Consider the following 21,432-nt stretch of genomic DNA (forward strand, 5'->3'; position numbering starts at 1 on the left):
TAAGAGAAATGCCACATCCTACTATTTAATGCAGTGCAACTGCTTCTTGCTGCATCTCTTTATACTAGAAAGTTAATTATCATAATATCTAAGGTAGAAAAGGTAGGATAAGTAGATATCTATCCAGTAGATAAACAGAAAGAGGATTCACAGCATGATGTTTTTATTTTTTGTAGAGCCATAACAAAAACAGTTGTTTCTTCAGAACTCAGAGCAGAAATTGAAGAGAACCAAAAGGTAACCTGTCCAGAAAGTGCCTTTGCACTTATGTTTATGTGTTGCTCAAGATAATGACCCAGTATTTTCACACACAGCTTTGTAGTATGCATCTGGGAAATGACAAAGTGTTGGATTTTCAAACATGGATGAGGAACATAATTAAGCTTCTTTGCTCAAATATGAAAACACTGCTTTTGTTAGAAATTTATTGCTTGAAAAGCAGCTATATTAAGCATCTTCATACAGTTTTAACAACCAGAAGAAAATGAGTTCTTGTTATCTAATTTGAGATGATGTTTAGAGATCTGTATACATCACTGGGAAGTCACAGAATAAATTCCAAACCTGCCATGGCTTTAGAATGATTCATACTGTGTGGAGGAAATGATTCCAGTGTTTTTGAGAATAAACTAGTGAAGGGATAAAATTTACCAGCTAAGTCTAGATGTGCTTTGAAACAGAACCATAAAATCCCACAGGTCATGAGGGGCCTCTGGAGGTCACTGAGTAGGCTCTGGATCTGCAGAAGTGTTTCAGACAGCTCAGCTGTGTACTTGGCATTAGCAAAGCACTGAAAAAACCAACAGCCACCTGGGAATTTTGTAAAGGCTTTTGTACAACTTTGTGCAACTAAAATATGGCAGGCAGTGTGGTCTGGACAGAGTGCAAAATAAAAGTTTAATATAGTAATGAAAAAGAAAGTCAAATGGCAGTGTTTGCTGGATGAGCTACATTGCCCTATTCACACATTTCAGTCTTATTTGGTATGATTAGAAAAAAGACAGTGTATGTTAAGTACACATAAATTGTTTAGAAATCTAATCAATGATATTTGGTGAGTCTTGAGGTAAATGCAAAGCTACTTACAAGTCCCTTGAGGTTCCTGTTCTGAGAGAGAAATGCCTTGCTCAGTAGTGAGAAAATCAGAGGAGAAGGGATGGGTTTGACATTCTTGTCCCGTGTGGTTCTGGAAGGGACAAAGTATAGGATGTAACTCCAAGCTAAAGCTCTCTGTGGTGTGTTAGATCAGACTCTGGTGCACAAGTAAACCCATGATTTTGTGGATTCATTTTTATTCAGAGAATACCTGGGCTACTACATCCAGACCAGGCTGTATCTAACCCTGCCCTTCAGAGCTGTTCTTTGCTCTGCTCATTTTGTGTGGGCATTATTTGTTAGTTAAGTTCACTGCTACTGTTATGTTAGAGTTCACTATGTAATTATCCACATTAAGATACAATTTAACACTCAGTTTTTCTTCGGGGGGGCCTTATTTGTTTTATAAGAAATGTAAATTTTTTCTGATCAGAAGCTACTTTCCTGTTCTTGGTACTTCACGTGGTACTTTTGTTATTCCTCTGTTTGCTTTGCTCACAGTATTCTTGATGGTTGTGTTGTAAAATATCCAAATACAATGTTTCTCCTTTAGTGTTCATCATGCCTCTAAATAGAACTTTGTGACTGGTACTGCAAAACAAGGCCTATTGGAAAAAAACATTAAACTCTTTAACAGTATTTTCTGTGCAGAGCACTTGTATAATCTTTTCCTGCTTCATTTCAGTATTTCAAGGGAACGTTAGGATTGCAACCAGGAGATTCTGCCCTATTCATCAATGGACTGCTTATTGATTTAGACACTCAGGATATATTTAGGTAGGAATGTTTTATTTTTCACAATAATTGCATTCTGTTTAGAAACTTGCATCTTGCAGTCTGCATGAATGATAAAGTTAGACAGTTTTGAACCTTCTTCATAATCTAAGCTGTGTTTAATTGATAAGTACTATAAAAAGCAAATCATGGTTCCTTGCCTTCAAAGTGCATTTCCAACAAAAAAAATCTAACGTGGACAGTGAATCTAAGAACATCTAAGTGAAAAGTGGAATACCCTTGAGGATTGGAATGGGAAGTCACCTTTGTGCTGTTCTTTTGACCTGTGCTGTGGCTAGAGAGATGTTGGCTTGTCAGACTGTCAGTATACAGATTTATTCTGAAGGCAGCAGACCAATTCTCAAAGGATAAACCACTGTAAATTTTTCATCTAGAAACCATCCTGTAGTTTTGTAAAGATGTGTTTCCATTTTATATAGATATATAACAGATTAGTTATCCTGATTTAACCTTGCTTTTCTTATTTATACAATACTAATTGAATAGATTTAAGTCACCTCAAGTTTTTTAGGATGGTAAGAAATAGGTGATAAATAAGAATTAATGCACAAACATGGCAGACTTGTTTATACCTTTCATCTGTTAACCCTGAGGGTAAGAGCAAGTTATTTGCTGTGGGGTTAAAATTCACCCCCATTTGGCTTTTCCTTGCAGCTTGCTTGATGTGCTCCGCAGTGAAGCCCGTGTTATGGAGGGCCTGCACAGCTTGGGAATTGAGGGGATTTCTTTACACAATGTCCTGAAGTTGAACACCCAGCCATCAGATTCTCACTATGCTGTGGACATCAGAAGCCCTGCCATTTCAGTGAGTATGGGTTTTGATAGAAATACTTGATTTGCTGTTGGGCAAAGCATTCTTAAGATGTCAGGGCAGCTTTTGTCCTTGTCTCACAACCAGCTCTGAAAACGCAGTGAAGCAAAAAGGATAATAAGGTTATCATCAGCACTTTTTAAAAGCTTAATTTCTTACTTAGACAGTCCTCAATACAGCATCTGATTTGAAAATATTTCAGTCTCAGAGCAGAGCAGGAGGACTGTTAATGATTTAAATGCCTTTCCTCTTTCTTAGTGGATCAACAACCTTGAAGTTGATAGTCGGTACAACTCCTGGCCTTCCAGTGTGCAAGAACTGCTGAGGCCCACATTTCCTGGTGTGATCAGGCAAATCAGAAAAAACTTCCATAATTTTGTGAGTAATGATCTGACTGGATGAAATGTGTGTTTTGTTTTGTCAAGAGCAGAAACAGCAGCTTTTGCAGGTTACCTTGCAAATACCCTGGATTCCCTGTCACTTAAATAGCTTGAGAGAGAAGTTGCTTTTCTAAAAGGTGTTGTATTAGTAAGTTATGGCTGAGATTCGGATTACTGAGCATGATTCTGTGGCATCTGTTAGATGCCAGTTGTTTTGTCATGGACAAAATTATCATCTGATAAATAAGAATTTGGTCTGAAACAATTTCAACTTTGTTACAATACCTCAAGTCGGTTAATGAAATCCGTCAGATTTGTTAACTGCTGTCTTCTTAGCAGAGTTAAGACCAAATTCATCAGAAAGGACCCATGCACCAAGACTTAAAAAATTATCAACAGCCTTCAGCTTAGCCCTGGATGTCCTTTTAGTCTCTAGGTAAATTACTTAGATCTGATGAAGAGTTGCAAATTGTGCACTGTAACTCTTACCATGTGACAAAGTGGCCCTATGCACAAAAAGAACTCTGATTAGGGGAAAATAGGGACTTGAACCATCTGAAGCTGTGGGAGCTTTGATGTGCTATCTTTTTCTCCAGAGCTCAATACTTTTAACACAGAAATTTTTAAATTCTAAGACAACAATTGCATGAATGAAGGGGCCCTACATGCAGTGTGAATGGCCCAGTTCTGTCTGGGCTGGGACTTCAGAGAACATCTTGGCAGCGTTGGCTCTCCAGGGCATGAAAGCTTTTCACTTGTTCTTTTTGTACAGGTGCTGATAGTAGATCCTACTCATGAGACCACAGCAGAATTACTGAATGTGGCAGAAATGTTCTTCAGTAACCACATCCCGCTGAGGTAATCACTGTTTTAATGTCTGGGGATTTTTTTTCATCAGTTTTATTCATGTGACTTTTGCAGTTGTAAAATTCTCATTGCTAGGACACTGCAGAAATGTTACATACCTCATAGTTGAGGTATGTGTATATTTTTTGAATATAACTTTCTCTATTAGCAAAACAGAGTTCAGTTTTTTAACAGTCCAAAGGAAATTTGAAGTTTTGGATGGGAGAGAGATGAAAAGCAAGATTTTCATGGACTTGTCATAGATGATATGTCCTAAGTTTGATTCCTGGCTGCTCTGCTCCCAAGCTGTTCTAGAAGAAGCTTGGGTTTAAGATGAAGATGACAGCCAGCAGTTGTATGATTCTTTATAAAAATGATGACTTGGGGATTTGTGTGATTGCAGGATAGGACTGGCCTTTGTGGTTAATGACTCTGAGGACGTTGATGGACTTCAGGATCCTGGTGTTGCCCTCCTTAGGACATACAATTATGTGGCACAAGAAATGGACAATAATTATGCTTTTCAGACTGTCATGTCTGTAAGTATTAATTTGAAAGGGAAATGAATGTTTTAATATTTTCCATGTACATAAGATGTGTAATATCTATTATCTAATATGTAGATAATGGAAGGAATTGTTCTTTGGCTTGGTCAGTGTGCAGGATATCTCCAAATACTGGTACCACAGAATACAAATGTGTCCTTGTAATGTGCTTCTGGCCTAACTTCAACAAGTGAGGCTAGGTTTCATTGTGACACTTAACATTTATGTGTGTTTTTCTGATCCTGTCCCTTTGCTCATTCTGTCTCTTGAGTTCTGAACTGCTCCATCCCTTCAGTGTTATAATTTGATTTGAACAGTTCCAGCTGGGTACCTTTGCCACATCAAAGGATAATACAGGTGCTGGTAAAAATAAGTTTCACTTGTGGTTTGATACTTATACAAATTGGCAAGCTGGGGCACACTGTGATGTTAAACTGCTGGTTATTTAAAAGTTAATTTTATTCTTTTTGAGTGTGTATTTGTAGCTCAAGGTACAATCTTGTGCCTTCAAGAGGGAAAGAGTTATCAGCTTTACGTGTGAGGTTGTATTGTTCATAAGCATATCCCAAGTTCTGAAGAAAAGATAGCTCCTTGGATATGCTTTATCTGAGGCTTTTTTCCCCAGACAACTATTTTCCCTCCTCAAATACCTCTTCTAATTAAAGATGCAAGTTATTGTTTAAAGAAATACATATTTACCTGCTTCCAATCTCACTAGAATGACTACAAGGTATAGAAAGATACTTATAGTGGCTACAAGTGCTTAGGAGCTGTTGCAGCTGATAAATATGAATATAAGTTTTGCAGTCTGGCTGTTAATGCCTTATTATAAATACTTTAATACAGGTGACCTTTGATAAGGGCAGAGGCTTTACAGCTGCAGCAGTAAACTTGTGTTCCCCTTTCAGATATATAACAAAGTGAAAACAGGAGATCAGCTGAAAGTGGAACATGTTGTTAGTGTTCTTGAGAAACAGTATCCTTATGTGGAAGTCAGCAGCGTTCTGGGAATTGATTCTGCCTATGATCAAAACAGAAAGGTAAGAATTCATGAAATAGACCTTTATTGAAAATATAATTCTATGCAACTTCTCGATCCAGCTCTCTTAGCAGCCAGGTTACTATTTTGTTACCACATTGGGGGACTTCTAGTAACACTTTACTGTTTTATGTTCAGCATGAGCTTTATATAATATACATAATGCATATAATGGAATATATATTTTTTTAAAAATCTTAAAAAAATTAAAAAATATATGTAAAGAACCAAGATAGCTTTCTTGTGACTTGTAAGTCATGCTTTCATTGTGGAATGCAGACTGCAATAGAGTTCAAAAGTGTTTGCAAGGAATCAAGGTGATGTAATGGTTCCTGAAAAAAACAAGAGGTTAACATTGTGAGAGATCAGTGTGGGGCTTCTGAATCAGTATTTGAATACTATGTCAGATAAAGCCATGATTATGAATTCAAAATGCCTTTTCTATAGCAAGACATTTGACAAATTTCTGCAAATAATTCCTGAAGTGGTTTTTAGGTCTGATACTTTTCTGTACAGAGAAAATTAGGAGGCTGGATCACTACTGAACCAGTTGGACGTCAGATGAACCAGATTTTTTTTAAAATTTGATTTTTATAAAACCAGAGGTTTTATAGGGGGTGTTTCTTTTCTTTTGTTGTTTTAAAACAAATGCAAATACTGTCACCAATGGCTCTGTAACACACATGATGCTGCCTACATCTGTAAATGGCAGGAGTGCAGTCAGGGTTACAGAAAATTGGCTCATAGGCATGTGGGCCTTCCAGTGTAAGTCAGCAAAGAGAAAAACATTTTTTGGAAATGAAAATACAGAAAATTAAGACAGGCATTTTTGTATGAGGAGAGGTCTCAACCAAAAACTCTAATCAGCAGAACCTAGTCAACCTCAACTTCTAACAGGGTATCTGTCAATGCTGGTGCATTTTTCAGTGCTTACACGAAACAGGGAAATATGTCTTGACAGAATAACTCCCTGCCTCACAAGTAACTGCTTTCTTACATGTTTAAGAAACACATTCTTAAAAAAAAAGTAAAAATTCTCTACCCCTGTCTTACATTACAGCTATCACTGCTTGTGCTGCATTTGCTTCCACAAGCAAAGTCATCTTTCCTGTTGTGCATCTTTTGCCACTACCAGAAAGTGCTCATTGAAATTAATTTAAAAAAATAACTTAATGGAGTATTTTGCACTTCTGTATTGTGAAGCAACTTTTTTTCTCTTTGAAACTTCAGAGGTTTCAAAGATACATTCTGTGTGCCTAACAGAAGTGGTAAGGGTCTCGTGGTGTGTTTAGACTTGTGGATGTTTATGGCTTGTTAGGAACCTTTGTGGAAAAGGGCTAAAGCTGCTTCTGTTCCTGTCTTTAGGCAGCAAAAGCTTACTATGAGCAAACGGGTGTAGGCCCTCTCCCTGTTGTCCTGTTCAATGGAATGCCTTTCCAAAAAGATCAGCTGGATCCTGATGACCTGGAAACCGTGACAATGCACAAAATCCTGGAAACCACAAGCATCTTCCAGCGAGCTGTGTACCTGGTGGGTGCTGAGCTTGTCTGTGGCCTGGGAGAAACTAGATTTGGAAAAGCTGATTCACAAGTCCCTGGCTACATATTACACAAGACAACTTAATTTTCATAATTGCTTTATTTTTATTTTTATTTTTATTTTTATTTTTATTTTTATTTTTATTTTTATTTTTGTTTTTGTTTTTGTTTTTGTTTTTATATTAAAGTTATGTAAGGCAGTTTTATACGTGGAGTAACAAATAATGCTTCTTTCCTCTTTCCTTCAGGGTGAACTATCTAATGACCAAGATGTGATTGAATATATCATGAACCAGCCTAATGTTGTTCCAAGAATTAACTCAAGAATCCTAAGGTCTGACAGAGAGTACCTAGATCTGACAGGAATGAGTAAGGGATGCTTTTAATTGTCTTAAACTTGAAGTGTCTGAGTGAAAAAGGCTTGCTGTTTGTAGAGTGGAAAGCTCTAGTGGCAAAGCATTAGCAGCACCCAGAGTGATGACCCAGCCCTGGTGCAGGGCAGATGTTCTGTACAACATTAAATGTCTACTGATTTTTCAGACTGGGAATTTGTTTTGTTTTTACACAGACCTTAAGGGGGAGTATGATTCATGAAGCTGAGAAATTATATAATGCATATAGCAGCAGTTTGTGTCTTAGTTCTGACCTTCTTTTGAGCAGGGTTGACAGTAATCTCTGAAATTTCTTCAGATTTAGCAAAATGTTTCCTTGCTAAAGAAAGAACCCCCAATACAGTGACTGCAGTCCAGTGACATTACACCTGCCTTTTTTGAGTTGCTTGAAAAACAGTGACACAGTGGATTTTTCAATGTATATTATTTACATATACTGGTGTCAACTAATTGAGACTTGGGCAATTCCTTCAACTGACTTCTGCCTATCAAATATGCAATGTAGTTATTGATGTAACTTCTGATACTGCAAAATTCATTTCTCTGCCTATTTATTAACAGTGAAAATGAGACATAAGCAGTACCACAAGGAGCAAAATGGGATGTGTTCTTAATGCTCTGGTAATAGTAATGTTGTTATTTTCATTTTAGTTGCTTTGGCATTTAATACTTGTTCTCTTCCTCAGATAACCATTTTGTGGATGACTTTGCTCGATTTACCACATTGGATTCTAAAGATAAGACAGCTGCTGTTGCAAACAGCATGACCTACTTAACAAAGAAAGGTAACATCTGTGGTGGATTCTGAATCCAAATCTGCTTGTATGTGTCTTTCCCAGCATATGTGCAGTTCTTCACACACACACTGAGCCTTGTCAGGCTTGTGGGTAACGGCATAGTCTGTTAAAGGTTTCTCTTTTTTTAATAAGACATGACATCTGCATGGAACAGGAATGTTCCCCTCTTTAAACCCAGTCCAACCTCTTACTGAATAATGAGGTCTCACCCAAACTGCTCTTGCTGTACTGCAAGTGGCCCCCAGAAATGCAGAAGTGTAAGCAAATGACTAGAAAAACATAGAAGGGGTTTTAGCTCTCTGTCTCATGATTCAAAATTGCTAAAAGTTACATGGATTCAGCAGAAAATTCTAACTGCCCTTTATATAATGGCCATTTATAAGGTGGTCAGTGCTGGTTTTGTTGCTCCAGTGCATATACTGCTTTTCCAATGGCAGTATTGTCACAGTTGCACATACAAGTGCTGAAACTTGGCTGTACCTCTCAAGTGTAGGAAATGCATGCACAGATGTAACACAGATTCTAATTGGGTCTAACCAGACATCATCAGGTGTTTCCTTTATCCATTTTGATTATATTTCAGAAATAAGCTGCTGTCATTTGACCCAAATCCTCCTGTTCCTGTCTCCTGCCTTTACTAGACTGTCCCAAGTTTCCATGGTCCTGTCTCCAGTCACTGCCATCCATGTGCACTACCTGAAATGTTCCTGTTGCTCTTCCTGTCTCATGCCTGCTCTTTATTCATGTTTAGTCACTTGGCTTTGAACAAGTTTATTGTGTAGAGCATTAATTAAATCCACACCTCGACATGCTTGTTGGAAAGTGCATTAATTTGCAATTCCATGGCTTGACATAGTTACTGCCTCTTCTGCCACTTCAGATGTTTAATAACTGCTATCTGATTACAGTAATACTGTACCACATTTATTTTCTAAAGAAATAGAGAAGTTACACGTGTTGCTGGCTCAGCACCAGCACTGGTACAGTATTGCCATGCTGGTTTTTAAGGAGGGAGGATAACAGCACAATGGCATGGCAGTGTTTGTAAACAGTCTTCAGAATGATGTCTTCACCCTACAGTGTGAAACTGGTAAAATGTAGTCTAACTAATGCTGTAGCATGAAAATCAAGCATCCATCTGTTTGAGGGGAAGAAAAAGTCAAAGCTTATTGTAATAAAATTAGCACAAACTTGTTGCTGTTGGATCTGAATGTAGTGACTCGGTTGTGCTGCAGCTTCTTGATACACTTTGGGATTACATCAAGTTATTAATGTGTCTCTCCTTTTCTCCTTTCCTTTCTGCTCTTTTGACCAGGAATGTCTTCCAAGGAGATATATGGTAACTCATGCTTTGGCATTTCTTATATTGTTCTTGGAATTTTCTGGTTCCTTTATAACACTGGCTTTAGAACCAGCAGGCAGTGAAGGAAGCTGTTGAAATGCATGTATGCTCCAGCACTTTTGTCTTTATACAAAACTGATTTTGTAAACTAAGAGCTTCAATACAAAGAAATGATATGTCTGCTGGATTCCAACCCCAGGTGAAATCTGCAAGTTATTTATATGTTTCTTTATAATTTGTAATTGTAAAGGTAGCAAACAAACAAAAATACTAAAAGAATCCAGCTTAGAAAGAGCCATGCATGCTGTCCCACATGGATTTTCTGAAAGACCTAATAAAGACTAATACACCAATGCTATTGATTTTGTCTTGCCAGGCTTCATAGCTTAGGTTCATCCATTGCTGTTCTATGGAATTTTACCTTTTTTTGAAATCTTTGCATGTGTTTCATAGTTTACCTCCAAATGAGGAAAGAATGAAGCTTTCCTTCCTTTCACCCTTTTTTTTTTTCTTCTTTCTTTTTGTAATAATTGCAGATGATTCCTTTGTCAGACCAGTTACTTTTTGGATTGTTGGTGATTTTGATAAACCTTCAGGGAGGCAATTGTTGTATGATGCCATTAAACATCAGGTAGGTAATGTTTTCATTGGAATGGGTTAGCAGTGCTAACAAAGCACTTGGTAAAGGTTTCTTAAACAGAAGTTTTGCATCTTCCTCTGTATGACCTGGAGAGACTGGTTCTCCCTGCAGGGTCTCCAATTTCCAGCCTCATCTTTTTTGTAGGGACTTGAACATCGCTGATCTTAAGCTAGAACAGAGTACAATGCATGTTCTTTAAACCTGTGGTGTTAAACTGAAATATCTGTGTTTTTGTTTGGAGATAAACATAAGCATTGCTCTCTGCTCTGTCCCATTGGTTCTGGGAGGAAAACTGAAACATAAAAATGCACAGTTCACAGCTAAATCACTGGTTTGCCAGACTGAGTGGTGGGCATGGTCCTGGATTTCTTGGGTAGTACAGGGTTATCTGGAATATTACTGTCACAGTGGTGCCTATATGTTAGCTAAATGTGTGATGTTCAATTAGTTCAATTATCATTTTAACCATGTGCTGTTATTTACCCAATTTGGAACCTGGTATTCTGGTTAAAAAATGCAAAGCTTTTGCTGTAGTGTTTATTATATATTTATTCTATCTGAAATTTAAAACTTTCCCATGACATGTTCTGTTAAACACAGAAATCCAGCAATAATGTTCGAATTAGCATGATCAATAATCCTAGTGAAGAACCCAACAGCCAGAACACCGTTGTAGCTAAAGCCATATGGGCAGCTTTGCAGACACAAACCTCAAATAATGCCAAGAACTTCATCACCAAGATGGCAAAAGAAGAAACTGTGAAGGCACTGGAGGCAGGAGCTGACATCTTGGAGTTTGCTGTTGGGGTAGGCATGTCTGTTGGCATTTTCATGGGGAGGGTGCTTTGCTTGTTCCTCAAATTAATTTTTTTGTGTAGTATCTTCACATGGAGAAGGAACAGAGACAAGTAACACTGTTGGATTTGCCAGTTTTTGGGGTTTTTTTAATCTTTGAAGGGATATAACAAATATAACAATCCATCTAAACATCAAGTAAGTCCTCATACACATCAAAGCTATGTAACTTGGAAAAGGCAACAGGAACATGGGTGCAGGGATCTACTTAAGTGAGTCAGCTGTTTCTTGGGTGGTTAAGAGAATAATATTTTTTTAAAAGCTGGGAATAATATACAAGGGTATTTCTCAAACTGGATTTTAAAAAGTTAGGCAGGAAGACTGGAACTGGTCTAAGTAGCTGTGGCCCATAAGAGCAGAAGTTAGGATAGTATTTATATTTTATATTATTTGAAGGTGACAAACAAGAACTAGGTTTATGACCACAAAGAAAAGGGGGCCAGAGAACAGTTTTAGCAAGGTATGAAGCTGTTTTTGAATGGAAACAAAAAGGTGTCTTTTTAAAAGTGTGTAGATGTCTAGTTTTCTTCCTATTTCAATGTCAAGTATTCTTTTCTTTTAGGGCATGGATACCAATATTTTCAAAGAAGCCTTTGAATCTCCCAAGGTGGATTTTGTTCTGTCCCATGCTGTTTATTGCAGAGATGTTCTAAAGCTGAAGAAGGGGCAGAGGGCTGTGATCAGCAATGGACGGGTGAGATGATCAACAGACAGTGAGAGAGACACTCCACATATGAGAAGGAAGCAGGTTTGAGCAGCAGAGTCTGGGGATCAGACACAGGAGTGGCAGCCTTTTTTAGGTTTCAGCAATCTTTAGCACTGTTTCCAGTCTGATTTATTCACACCTGTGTGACCTTTTCTTTTTACTGTGTGCACTTAGTTGGCATTTGGTACAAACAGGTCCCTCAATAACAAAGTTGTTTTCATGCTGCCAGTGAGTTGAGTCCAGGGGTGATGAGAAGGGGATGATAAATTTGCAAGATTATACTACTTCAGTTTAATGAGCAAAATGCTGCTGTATTTTGCCCTGACCAAGGTGCCTTGGTCTCTTCTACCATCTGTTTTTATTACAGTTTATCTGAAATGAGGTAAATGATGTTACAATGGTATTTCACTGCAAATTGTGAAACCCAGCTTTGTACAGTATTGGGTTTTCTTTTGTCATCTGCTTTTAGTCAGGAAAAAAAGCCCTGCAGGTCCCAGTGGTTGCTGGATATTTGAATAGGTTAAAAATCTCAGGTGATAAGTTGTTGTATCCTATTTTTCTCATTTGCAAAATAGCATGACTTGTGTAGGTAGCTTCTAGGCTTCTGGAGGCTACAGGAGGGAGATTTGCTGGAGTCTTGCCTGACTATTAGAATTAGACTGGTATTTTGCTGCCCCTTCCAGATGTAGTATTTCATGTATAATTTCATGTGCCTGACCCAGTGAAAGTTTTAAGTGTGTATTTTATGCCTTGGTATGGGACTCTTGGTTTTAGCTGGATTTACATGTTAAACTCTGCTGCCACTGACATTAATGCAAGCCTAAACACTTGGCTTCCACTGAGACTGGGCTGCAGTATTTATTTAATAGCTCTGAATTTTGTTTCAGTGTAGCCTTTACCTAATAATGTAAATTTTTTATTTTTATTTTTGTAGATTATTGGCCCATTAGAGGATGGAGAGATGTTCAATCAGGATGATTTCCATCTCCTTGAAAACATCATACTAAAAACATCAGGACAGAAAATCAAATCTCAGATTCAGCAGCTGGGATTTGAAGAAGATCTGTAAGTAAACATAAGGAGCCTCCTGGTAATGTGACTTTCTGAATCTGATTTGCAATTCATTTATGTGCTGCTTGGCCTATCAACATAAAAATTATTTTATATGAATACATTTCCCTGTCAGTAGTACTGGAATCCTGTAAACTGCTTTTAACTTCTAAGAGAAACCCTAGGAAAAGAGACAGAAATAACGAAAGGAATTCATATTTCTAAACAGTTACTGCACAAAGCAGAGGTGAACTACTCAAAAGAAAGTAATGTTGAAGCTCAGGAGAACAGGAATCCCCCATAGGTGTGTGTTTGTGTTGGAGCATGGAGCTGTGGAAATAATTGCTACCATACTTTCCATCACATTTTTCTGTGATGCTGCTTGACTGCTAAGGGCTGGTCAAGTTAAACATGAGGTCTGCTCTGCAGAAATGTGTGATTCTAATCCCATCAGAACAGGTTTTAACTGTGTCCCAGGCACTTCTGCATCCATTGGGTGGTGGAAGAGGGCATACTTTGAAAGTAGGCTACTTCTGGACAGAGCAATGGGTTTGGGGTTTCTTTTTATTTGAATGATGCCAAGCTTTTTGTGAAAAACTTTTGAAATTATCTGCTGCATTGGAAAATTCTGTAGAGCTTAGTGGAGTTTACCAGACTTTTGAGTTTGGTAGGAACAATTTAAACAGCTGTCACTGTAAATCTCTGATAGAGTTAATTCAGGAAAAGCTGACACACCTGGTTACAGTTTGGCTTCTTGGAAAAGGTGTGATGTACAAATCAATTTTCATTGAACTTTCAAGAGATTTTACACCTTTAAGAAAGATTGAATAAATATATTCTTAAAATACTAGACTGAAAACTTGTGGCAATACTAAAAAGGAAGAAGTAGTCAAAAGTAATTATCTTTTATGATAGGACCCCTCTCAAAAGTTTATCCACTTACAGGATTGCTTCCTAGTGCTCGGAGTTGCAGTGTAAAATGGGAAGAAACTGAAAAAAGGGCTTGATCTGAACGGCTTTCAGGTCTGGTGAAGATCAGGAATGCAGTGACTGTAACATGGCTGACCCCCTACAGTGCAGCTGTTCTGTATTTGTTGGAGTTAAATCCTTTGGTACACTCAGCAATAAGGCAGCAACCAGTTTAAATTACTGGTGGATAACCCCTTAAATATGTTTATTTCTTCAGAGCCTGTGTAGAGAGGTAGTAGAAGTGTTTGGGTATCTGGATTATGTTTGCCTTCTCACATTGCTGCTGCCTGGCAGAAATGTGATCAGTACAGGCATTTTGTGGATATCTGCAAGCCTTTTTTTTTTACCCCTCTTTTCAGGGCAAGTGACTTGGTAATGAAAGTGGATGCTCTTCTTTCTGCTCAGCCAAAAGGGGAGGCAAGGATTGAGTATCATTTTTTTGAAGAACGATACAGGTATAGAACTGGTGAACAATTCTTTTCTGTGTCCTTTAACTTTCCTATTGCTCTATGTTGCATTTAATTAAAATTAAAAAAAAATAAATCATCTAAGCAGCAGTAGGAAAGTCCCCAACAGTTTTCAGGAGATCCCAGAAATTAATTGTATCTCCCTACCTGTTTGTATAAACATACATGTGTGTGCCTGTTTTTTTCTCTGTTTAGATTCTGAAGGTGCACAGCATTTAGGGAGTAATTTCAGTTCAGAATGAGATGGATAACAGTGGGTTGTAATATGTTTCAAGTGTTTATCCACATGTTTGATACTTTAAAAATGTTTTTCTTCTGTTTAGTGCAGTTAAACTGAGACCAAAAGAGGGGGAGACATATTTTGATGTTGTGGCTATTGTTGATCCTGTGACGAGAGATGCTCAAAGACTCGCTCCGTTACTTTTGGTACGTAGGCAGGGTTGTGAGCAACTTCAAATTCCATCATTTTGGAATGTTGGCTTCCTCTTGGACTGTGTGGTGACCAGTGGCTTTCTAATAGTGTGTCTGAGTTTCACAATGCATTTGTCAGTGGAAATGCTGATTAGGCTGCACTACACACTACCGAGATCATGCTCAGAGAGCTTTTAGCTGGACTGTTCTGACAGCTTAGTTTGCAGTGACTCTGTTCTTGAAAGTCTCAGCGTGCCAAAAAGAATGCCTGAAATATGAGGAGCAGGTAACTGTGCTTAAAACCACCAGTTAAAAATGGGGGGATGGTAAAGCCAATGGCAAAGAGGGAGGATTGAGAATGGGCAGGTAACATCCACCCCGAGGTCCTGTCCACAAAACAGCGTCAGCTCTCCTCATTAGCATTCTAAGGAATGTCTCTTTCTCATTACTTTAGGTTTTGAACCAGTTGATAAACATGAACCTGAGAGTGTTTATGAACTGCCAGTCTAAGCTTTCTGACATGCCACTGAAAAGGTAAGCAGTTCCATGGCACAGGGTGGGCAGAGAGAGAGTTGGACTGTGCTAGCACAGAGCATGGCCAGCTGTCCCACAGGAAGTCTCAATAACTGAGACTCATTTGTATAATAGCATCATTTTCCACAGAGAATCTGGGAATTTGTGGATGGCATGAAGTAATTCTGTTTTACAAGTTGGGTGCTTTTAATTATTTTTTTTTTTTTTGTATTTATATAAAATTAAATAACCTCTTGGTCTTAATGCTTGAGTATTGGACAGTCTGTTTTGGTCCTTCAAGATAGAAATTCTGACCTGTCCTAAGGTTAACACAACCTGTGTTGCTTTGGACAAAGTCTTGGAGACATTAGAGTTCAGGGAAAGCTGACTCCACCTGCAAATTCAACAAGAGTGAAATATTAGCAAATTTTGGCAGATAAAAAAGATTTGTTCTAACATTTTCTTTCTGAAATTTCAGCTTTTACCGCTATGTTTTGGAGCCAGAGATTTCTTTTACAGCAGAGAATAACTTTGCTCCAGGACCAATTGCCAAGTTTTTAGATATGCCCCAGTCTCCACTGTTCACTCTAAATTTAAATACTCCTGAGAGTTGGATGGTGGAGTCTGTCAGAACCCCGTATGACCTTGACAATATCTTCTTAGAGGAGGTAAGAGAAATCATCATCTTCCTGCTGCATTTAAATGGTGGTGTTTTTCCAGGGCTTGTTATTTTTTATGGGAAAGAAATCCAGAATTTTAAAATGCCAATAAACATAGAGCTGTGGATATAACTGCATTTGCAGACCTCTGAATGTTTTCTAGGAGGGGAAGCATAAGCTCTCTGACAGGAACACTGCTATTCTCAGTTACTCATGGATGCCTGACCCAGATGTTCAGGCTACCATAGGCTTGAAGCAGGTCCTTTCCCTTGCTCCTAGGAGCCACCAAGCTGTTTTTAGCTACTTGTTTATTTTCACAATTCTTGTTAACTGGCAGACACTCCTGTGTCCACAGAAGGACATGCAGTCTCAATGCAGCAGTAAAACCATGCAGCAGAAATCCACCCAGCTGCTGTAGGTTCAGGAGCTTGCTGCTGCTTGAGCAGACCTTGAGCCAGACTGTTGGACTGTGGATCTGGGCAGTGCTGCCCCCCATACAGAGGGAGAAACAGGGAAAAACCCTTTTTTATTTACCTTATTGGAGAGGTATTACACGTGTGTGTGTGTGTAAGGAGACTGTCAGAGCCTGCACAAACAGATCTCTGGAAAAGTGAGTCTTTACAGCCTTGTGGACATCACAAATGTGGGTCCCCTTCTCACTGATCACTCTATTATTAGCCCTTCTGCATCTCTCTGATATTGTTTGGGAATATGATATGGTCTTGTGGTATATCTGGTATTGCTAATCCTGTACTAGTTGTTCAGAAATCTAGCAAATTTGGTCTGTGTTTTATGGCTTTGGTTTAGGAGTTTCTTGCTTTTCATCTCTTACCCTAACTGTAAAGCCATAAATGAGGCATTGATATTACATTTCAAGTAGTATCTTGAGTCAACCTCCGATTTCCATGCCTGCCTCTTAGATTAACTGAAAACCTGAGAGAGAGGGGGATTAAATGCTTCAGGCATTCAAAGTGCATTCCTGAGCTTCCAAATAAACAGCAGCTTTACTTTTGCAGGTGCACCATTTCCAGTCCCCAATGTGCAGTCGGTTGGTGCTGTAGCAATTAAACTGTCATTTTGGATGTGCAATGAGAGGAGATGCTTTGTGGGATTAGACTAAGATTCTGCTTATGTACTGTCCTCAGGCTACATCTGAATTTGGCCTGGTAGGGACCCAAGTCTTTTGGGGTTGTGCGGGGTTTTTTGTTTTGGTTTGGTTTTTTTTTGTTTGGTTGGTTTTTTTTGTTTTTTTTTTTTTTTTTTTTTTGGTTTTTTTTTTCTCTTCCCTTTCCTTGGGACCTTTGTTCAGTGTAGGAAAAAAGGAATGGCTGTTTCCTGCCAGTACCCTAGCACACTGTAAGAGTAACACAGAGCAAAACAAAACATTTATTTCAGATGGCTAATACTAGGTGAGACCAGCTTTAAACAGATTTACAGTCAAAATTCTGGATTCCATCATATACTTTTTATGAGATACCAACTCCATTCTCCAATAAATATTAAAAAAAAAATAAATTGTGGAATAGAGCAACAATCCTCCCCTTTTCTTATCCTAGCACATGTTGAGATTCAAATTCTTTTGGTCCAGGCTGCTCTTAACAATATTTGTGTGAAGTTTGTCACTTGAAGGAGCTGAGCTCTTTGAGGTTTTTCTAGGTATTTGCCTAACAATAAAATTACTCTGGTAAAATAGTTTTTTAATTACTTTGGCTATTCTAGAGAGTAACTGAATGACTAGAAGCTGGCACTTTAGAGCTGCAGTCAGCAGTATGTGCTCCTTTCAGGTGGACAGTGTTGTAGCTGCAGAGTATGAACTGGAGTACCTGCTGCTGGAGGGACACTGCTATGACATTACAACTGGGCAGCCCCCTCGGGGTCTCCAGTTCACACTGGGCACTTCAGCCAGCCCTGTCATCGTCGATACCATCGTTATGGCCAACCTGGTAAGTGTCCTGCTGCAAGCTGCCAACAGCCAGCTGCTGTCCATGCAGTCAGCACAGCTGTGCCAACAGGCAGCTGCTGTCCATGCAGTCAGCACAGCTGTGCCATCAGGCAGCTGCTGTTCATGCAGTCAGCACAGCTGTGCCATCAGGCAGCTGCTGTCCATGCAGTCAGCACAGCTGTGCCATCAGCCAGCTGCTGTTCATGCAGTCAGCACAGCTGTGCCAACAGGCAGCTGCTGTTCATGCAGTCAGCACAGCTGTGCCAACAGACAGCTGCTGTTCATGCAGTCAGCACAGCTGTGCCATCAGCCAGCTGCAGTCCATGCAGTCAGCACAGCTGTGCCATCAGGCACACAGCGTTCTCCAGCGTGGGGCTGTGGCTTTGTGGTGGAACTGGCACTCTGATACTTGCATCAGAGCCTCGTCATTCCTCACACTGATGTCTGATGCTTGCACTCTCTCTCACCTCTTTGAAGATGCTCTCCTTTCCCTTCAGCTGACTGAGATATTCTGGAATGTCTTTAAATGCTGCCAATATTCTTCAGCAGCCTTTTTCCAGGGAAACTCAGACAGTTGTTTTCCTGAGACAGGGTCCTCCTTAGGCCATCCACTCTGGTGCTGTGAGTCTCGCTTTTGGGACCCATTTCTTCAGGAGATCTATGGCATAAATGGAGAGAGTCAGCAAGAATAGTTGACATTGTAGAAAAGGAAGTGTGAAAGAATGGCATTTGCTTATTTCAGTTGAGGAAAGGTGCTGGAAATCCAAGTGTATGATTGCTCCCTGCAGCTGCTTTTGTAATGTCACTGCACAAGGGATGTGTCTGTCCTCAGTGTCCACACTGGGCCAGGAGAAAGGCAATGGACTGAAATGATGGCAGAGGAAGTTAGCTACTGGAATGTTTTCTTGATATGTAGTGTTAGTGAAAAAACTGAAATAATAGCCTCTTGTGTTGTTTTTTTTTGTAGTTTCTTTTTTTTTTTTTAAATCTTTAAATTTTGTAAAGGTATTATATTTACTTAAATTAATTAAAAACAAGGAAAAATATTCACTGGTGCTAAATATTTATTTTAGAACTCTTACTCATTTTCAATTTGTGCTTTTTCTTAGCCAGAGTATATCCCAGAATAATGCAGTATCTCTTACTGTAGAAAGAAAGATGTCCCTTATTTTATTTGCCATCACATGGTGTGTTTATGTTGGGCAGTAAAACTCAGAAGTGTCCTTTTTCTAATTAGCTATACCAAAATTTTTAAAAATATTTAAAAATTTTCTTTTTAAAGCAGCCTGGCTCACATAGGAGCTGCAAGCATTTGAAGCCAGAGTATGAAACTGAATGGGACACTAAAAGCATCTCTACAGTTGTATCTTCTATAGGTGTAATCTAAATCACAGAGGAAAATATTCAGATCTGGAATCTGAAGCTTAAAAAGACTTGAACACAATATTTGAATTTCACATTGTAATTTTTTAAGTTCTGTAGAAGAGATGCCTTGTAATATGTAAATTATGTTACTGCTTCTGCTGCACATGAATTACCACTCTGTGGAGCTTCAGAATTCCTTCAGATTTTGTTTTATACTTACAAATTAATGAAATTCCCTCACTCCTTAATGAAGGCAACCTTTTGTAGGAAAAGACTTTGGGTTTTCCCACCAGGACAATGAAGACATTGATCTAACAAATAATGCCAGACTTTTTCAAGCTTCTGTCTCTTTGGGAACACCCAACAATTTTGAATGGGATAATTTCTGTGGCTTTTCTCCTGTTCTCTAGGTTTAAAGCCATAAGGTTATGTTAATCAATGGTCTTGCAAATAACATTTTAGATATAAAACAGTGAGTTTTAGATAAACATATAATTTATATAAACACATAACTTTAAGCCTAATTTTTCTGCATTTGCATTTTCTGGAAACTGCCAAATATTCTTTTCACTTTACAGGGCTACTTCCAGTTAAAAGCCAATCCTGGTGCATGGACTCTAAGACTGAGAAAAGGCAGATCTGAAGATATTTACAGGATCTACAGGTAGGTCAGGATAAGAAATAATTCAGTCTTTTTCTTGTAAAACTTCTGAAGTAGGTAGGCATTGTAATATGTGAATGTTGTGGTTCCCTTGCCAGTGTAGTGACCTGAACAGCAAATTAAACAGCAAATTACATTTCATACTGAACATGAGTTATACAAAGTGAAATTAATTAATTTTAAACCCCATTAAGTGTGTTCAAATAGATGTATTTGTTTCTTTGTCACATTTCTTTGTTTCTTTGTCTCAAACCTGTTTTGCAGTGCTAAAAATGAACAGAAGAAATAAAGAACATATTTCTGCTTTGTAATAAAAGTATCTTGCTCTCTTTTCAGCCACGATGGTACAGACTCTCCACCTGAAGCTAGTGAAGTTATTGTTGTTCTCAATAATTTCAAGAGCAAAATTATTAAAGTGAAGGTGAGTTTAAAAAGCAGAAGTGCTCTTAAAGAAGTCTGTTTGACCAACAGTGGGGGAGAAACTTGGATTGTGGCCTGAAGCTCTCTTCCAACAAGCATACACTTGAGGCAGTCTGCACAAGGCTCACCTCACAGTGTCAGGAGTAGAGAGCATCATCTGGAGACTTGGGTTTTTAATACAGGAGAGAATGACCTCTAAGTCCTGTTCCTTATGTATGTCCCTGAGATACAATTTCCTGACTGCTTATTACTTCAAGAAAAAGCAGTTTTGTATGTCCTGTATATGTCTAGTAATAACATTCAGTATGTCCATTGAGCCAGCATTTTATCTGTCACAGATAAACTGCATTCATTAGGAAATACATTTTCTGTCACTCTGACACAGGCTAGGTGAGAATTTGAAAAAAAAGATAAAAAAAAAAAAGGTAAATTACTAATCTGCTGTCCCTTAGAGTTGCCTGTCAGGTAATGCCATAGCTGAGAAGTTCAAGGAGAACAACTGATAAGAGATAACTGCTAAGTGTGAGCTGATGAGTTCACACCTGACAGCATTTACTTGTGCTGGACTAATTTTGGGATGCTCTTCCCATTCACTGTCTGTGTGTCTGCTTTGGAGTCTCATTGGCCAGTTATACCACTTAGGGACTGGTGGAATTGGTGTGTTGAGTTTTTGGGGTTTTTGAGGGGTGGGTTGGTTTCCTTGAACGTTTTTCTTTGCCAGTCTCCATCATCAAGGTTGTTCACTAAACATCTCTTAGAAAACCATTTTAACAATCTAGACTAATACACCCTTGGTGTCTAAAAGCTCCTTTGGAATGTGTTGGGGAAAAGTCACCTCATTATTGAGCTGTTTTCCCAGACAGCTTAGGTTACCTGTGAGCTCATGGGGTGCAATTCAAGTTGGTAAAAACAGAACCAGTGTCAGGATAACATTCCTGACAATATTTGCTCAATATGTGGCTCCAGCTCACTAAAGATGTGTTATGCTTTCACAGGTTCAGAAAAAGTTTGATATGATGAATGAAGATCTACTAAGTGATGGCACCAATGAGAATGAATCTGGATTTTGGGAATCTCTCAAATGGTAAAACTAACTCAATGATAACCTGCAAGTCTCTTGAAACTGGAAAACTACTTAGCAATACCATGGTGTCTGAATTTTCACAGCTGTCTATTACACTGCTTAAATTCAAG

General features: G+C 38.6%; 1 protein-coding gene across 4 annotated transcripts in view; it reads left to right on the forward strand.

Annotated features, from left to right (window-relative positions):
* Positions 1-21,432, forward strand: part of UGGT1 (UDP-glucose glycoprotein glucosyltransferase 1) — a 41,431-nt gene that overhangs the window by 11,739 nt on the left and 8,260 nt on the right. For 3 of the 4 annotated variants that reach the window (XM_015637907.2, XM_015637909.3, XM_015637908.3), the window contains 23 exons: positions 177-237; positions 1,781-1,872; positions 2,545-2,695; positions 2,960-3,079; positions 3,854-3,939; positions 4,331-4,466; positions 5,381-5,512; positions 6,877-7,041; positions 7,298-7,418; positions 8,128-8,226; positions 9,554-9,577; positions 10,117-10,211; positions 10,821-11,027; positions 11,638-11,769; positions 12,716-12,846; positions 14,160-14,255; positions 14,591-14,693; positions 15,133-15,212; positions 15,670-15,859; positions 17,635-17,793; positions 19,736-19,821; positions 20,155-20,239; positions 21,234-21,322. In XM_015637907.2, coding sequence (XP_015493393.1) covers positions 177-237; positions 1,781-1,872; positions 2,545-2,695; positions 2,960-3,079; positions 3,854-3,939; positions 4,331-4,466; positions 5,381-5,512; positions 6,877-7,041; positions 7,298-7,418; positions 8,128-8,226; positions 9,554-9,577; positions 10,117-10,211; positions 10,821-11,027; positions 11,638-11,769; positions 12,716-12,846; positions 14,160-14,255; positions 14,591-14,693; positions 15,133-15,212; positions 15,670-15,859; positions 17,635-17,793; positions 19,736-19,821; positions 20,155-20,239; positions 21,234-21,322 — 2,640 coding nt within the window. The remainder of the gene's footprint in view (positions 1-176; positions 238-1,780; positions 1,873-2,544; positions 2,696-2,959; positions 3,080-3,853; positions 3,940-4,330; positions 4,467-5,380; positions 5,513-6,876; positions 7,042-7,297; positions 7,419-8,127; positions 8,227-9,553; positions 9,578-10,116; positions 10,212-10,820; positions 11,028-11,637; positions 11,770-12,715; positions 12,847-14,159; positions 14,256-14,590; positions 14,694-15,132; positions 15,213-15,669; positions 15,860-17,634; positions 17,794-19,735; positions 19,822-20,154; positions 20,240-21,233; positions 21,323-21,432) is intronic. The other variant, XM_015637910.2, reaches the window with a different exon arrangement.

The sequence above is a fragment of the Parus major genome, chromosome 9, assembly GCF_001522545.3.
Source record: "Parus major isolate Abel chromosome 9, Parus_major1.1, whole genome shotgun sequence".
In the NCBI taxonomy this organism is placed as follows: domain Eukaryota; kingdom Metazoa; phylum Chordata; class Aves; order Passeriformes; family Paridae; genus Parus; species Parus major.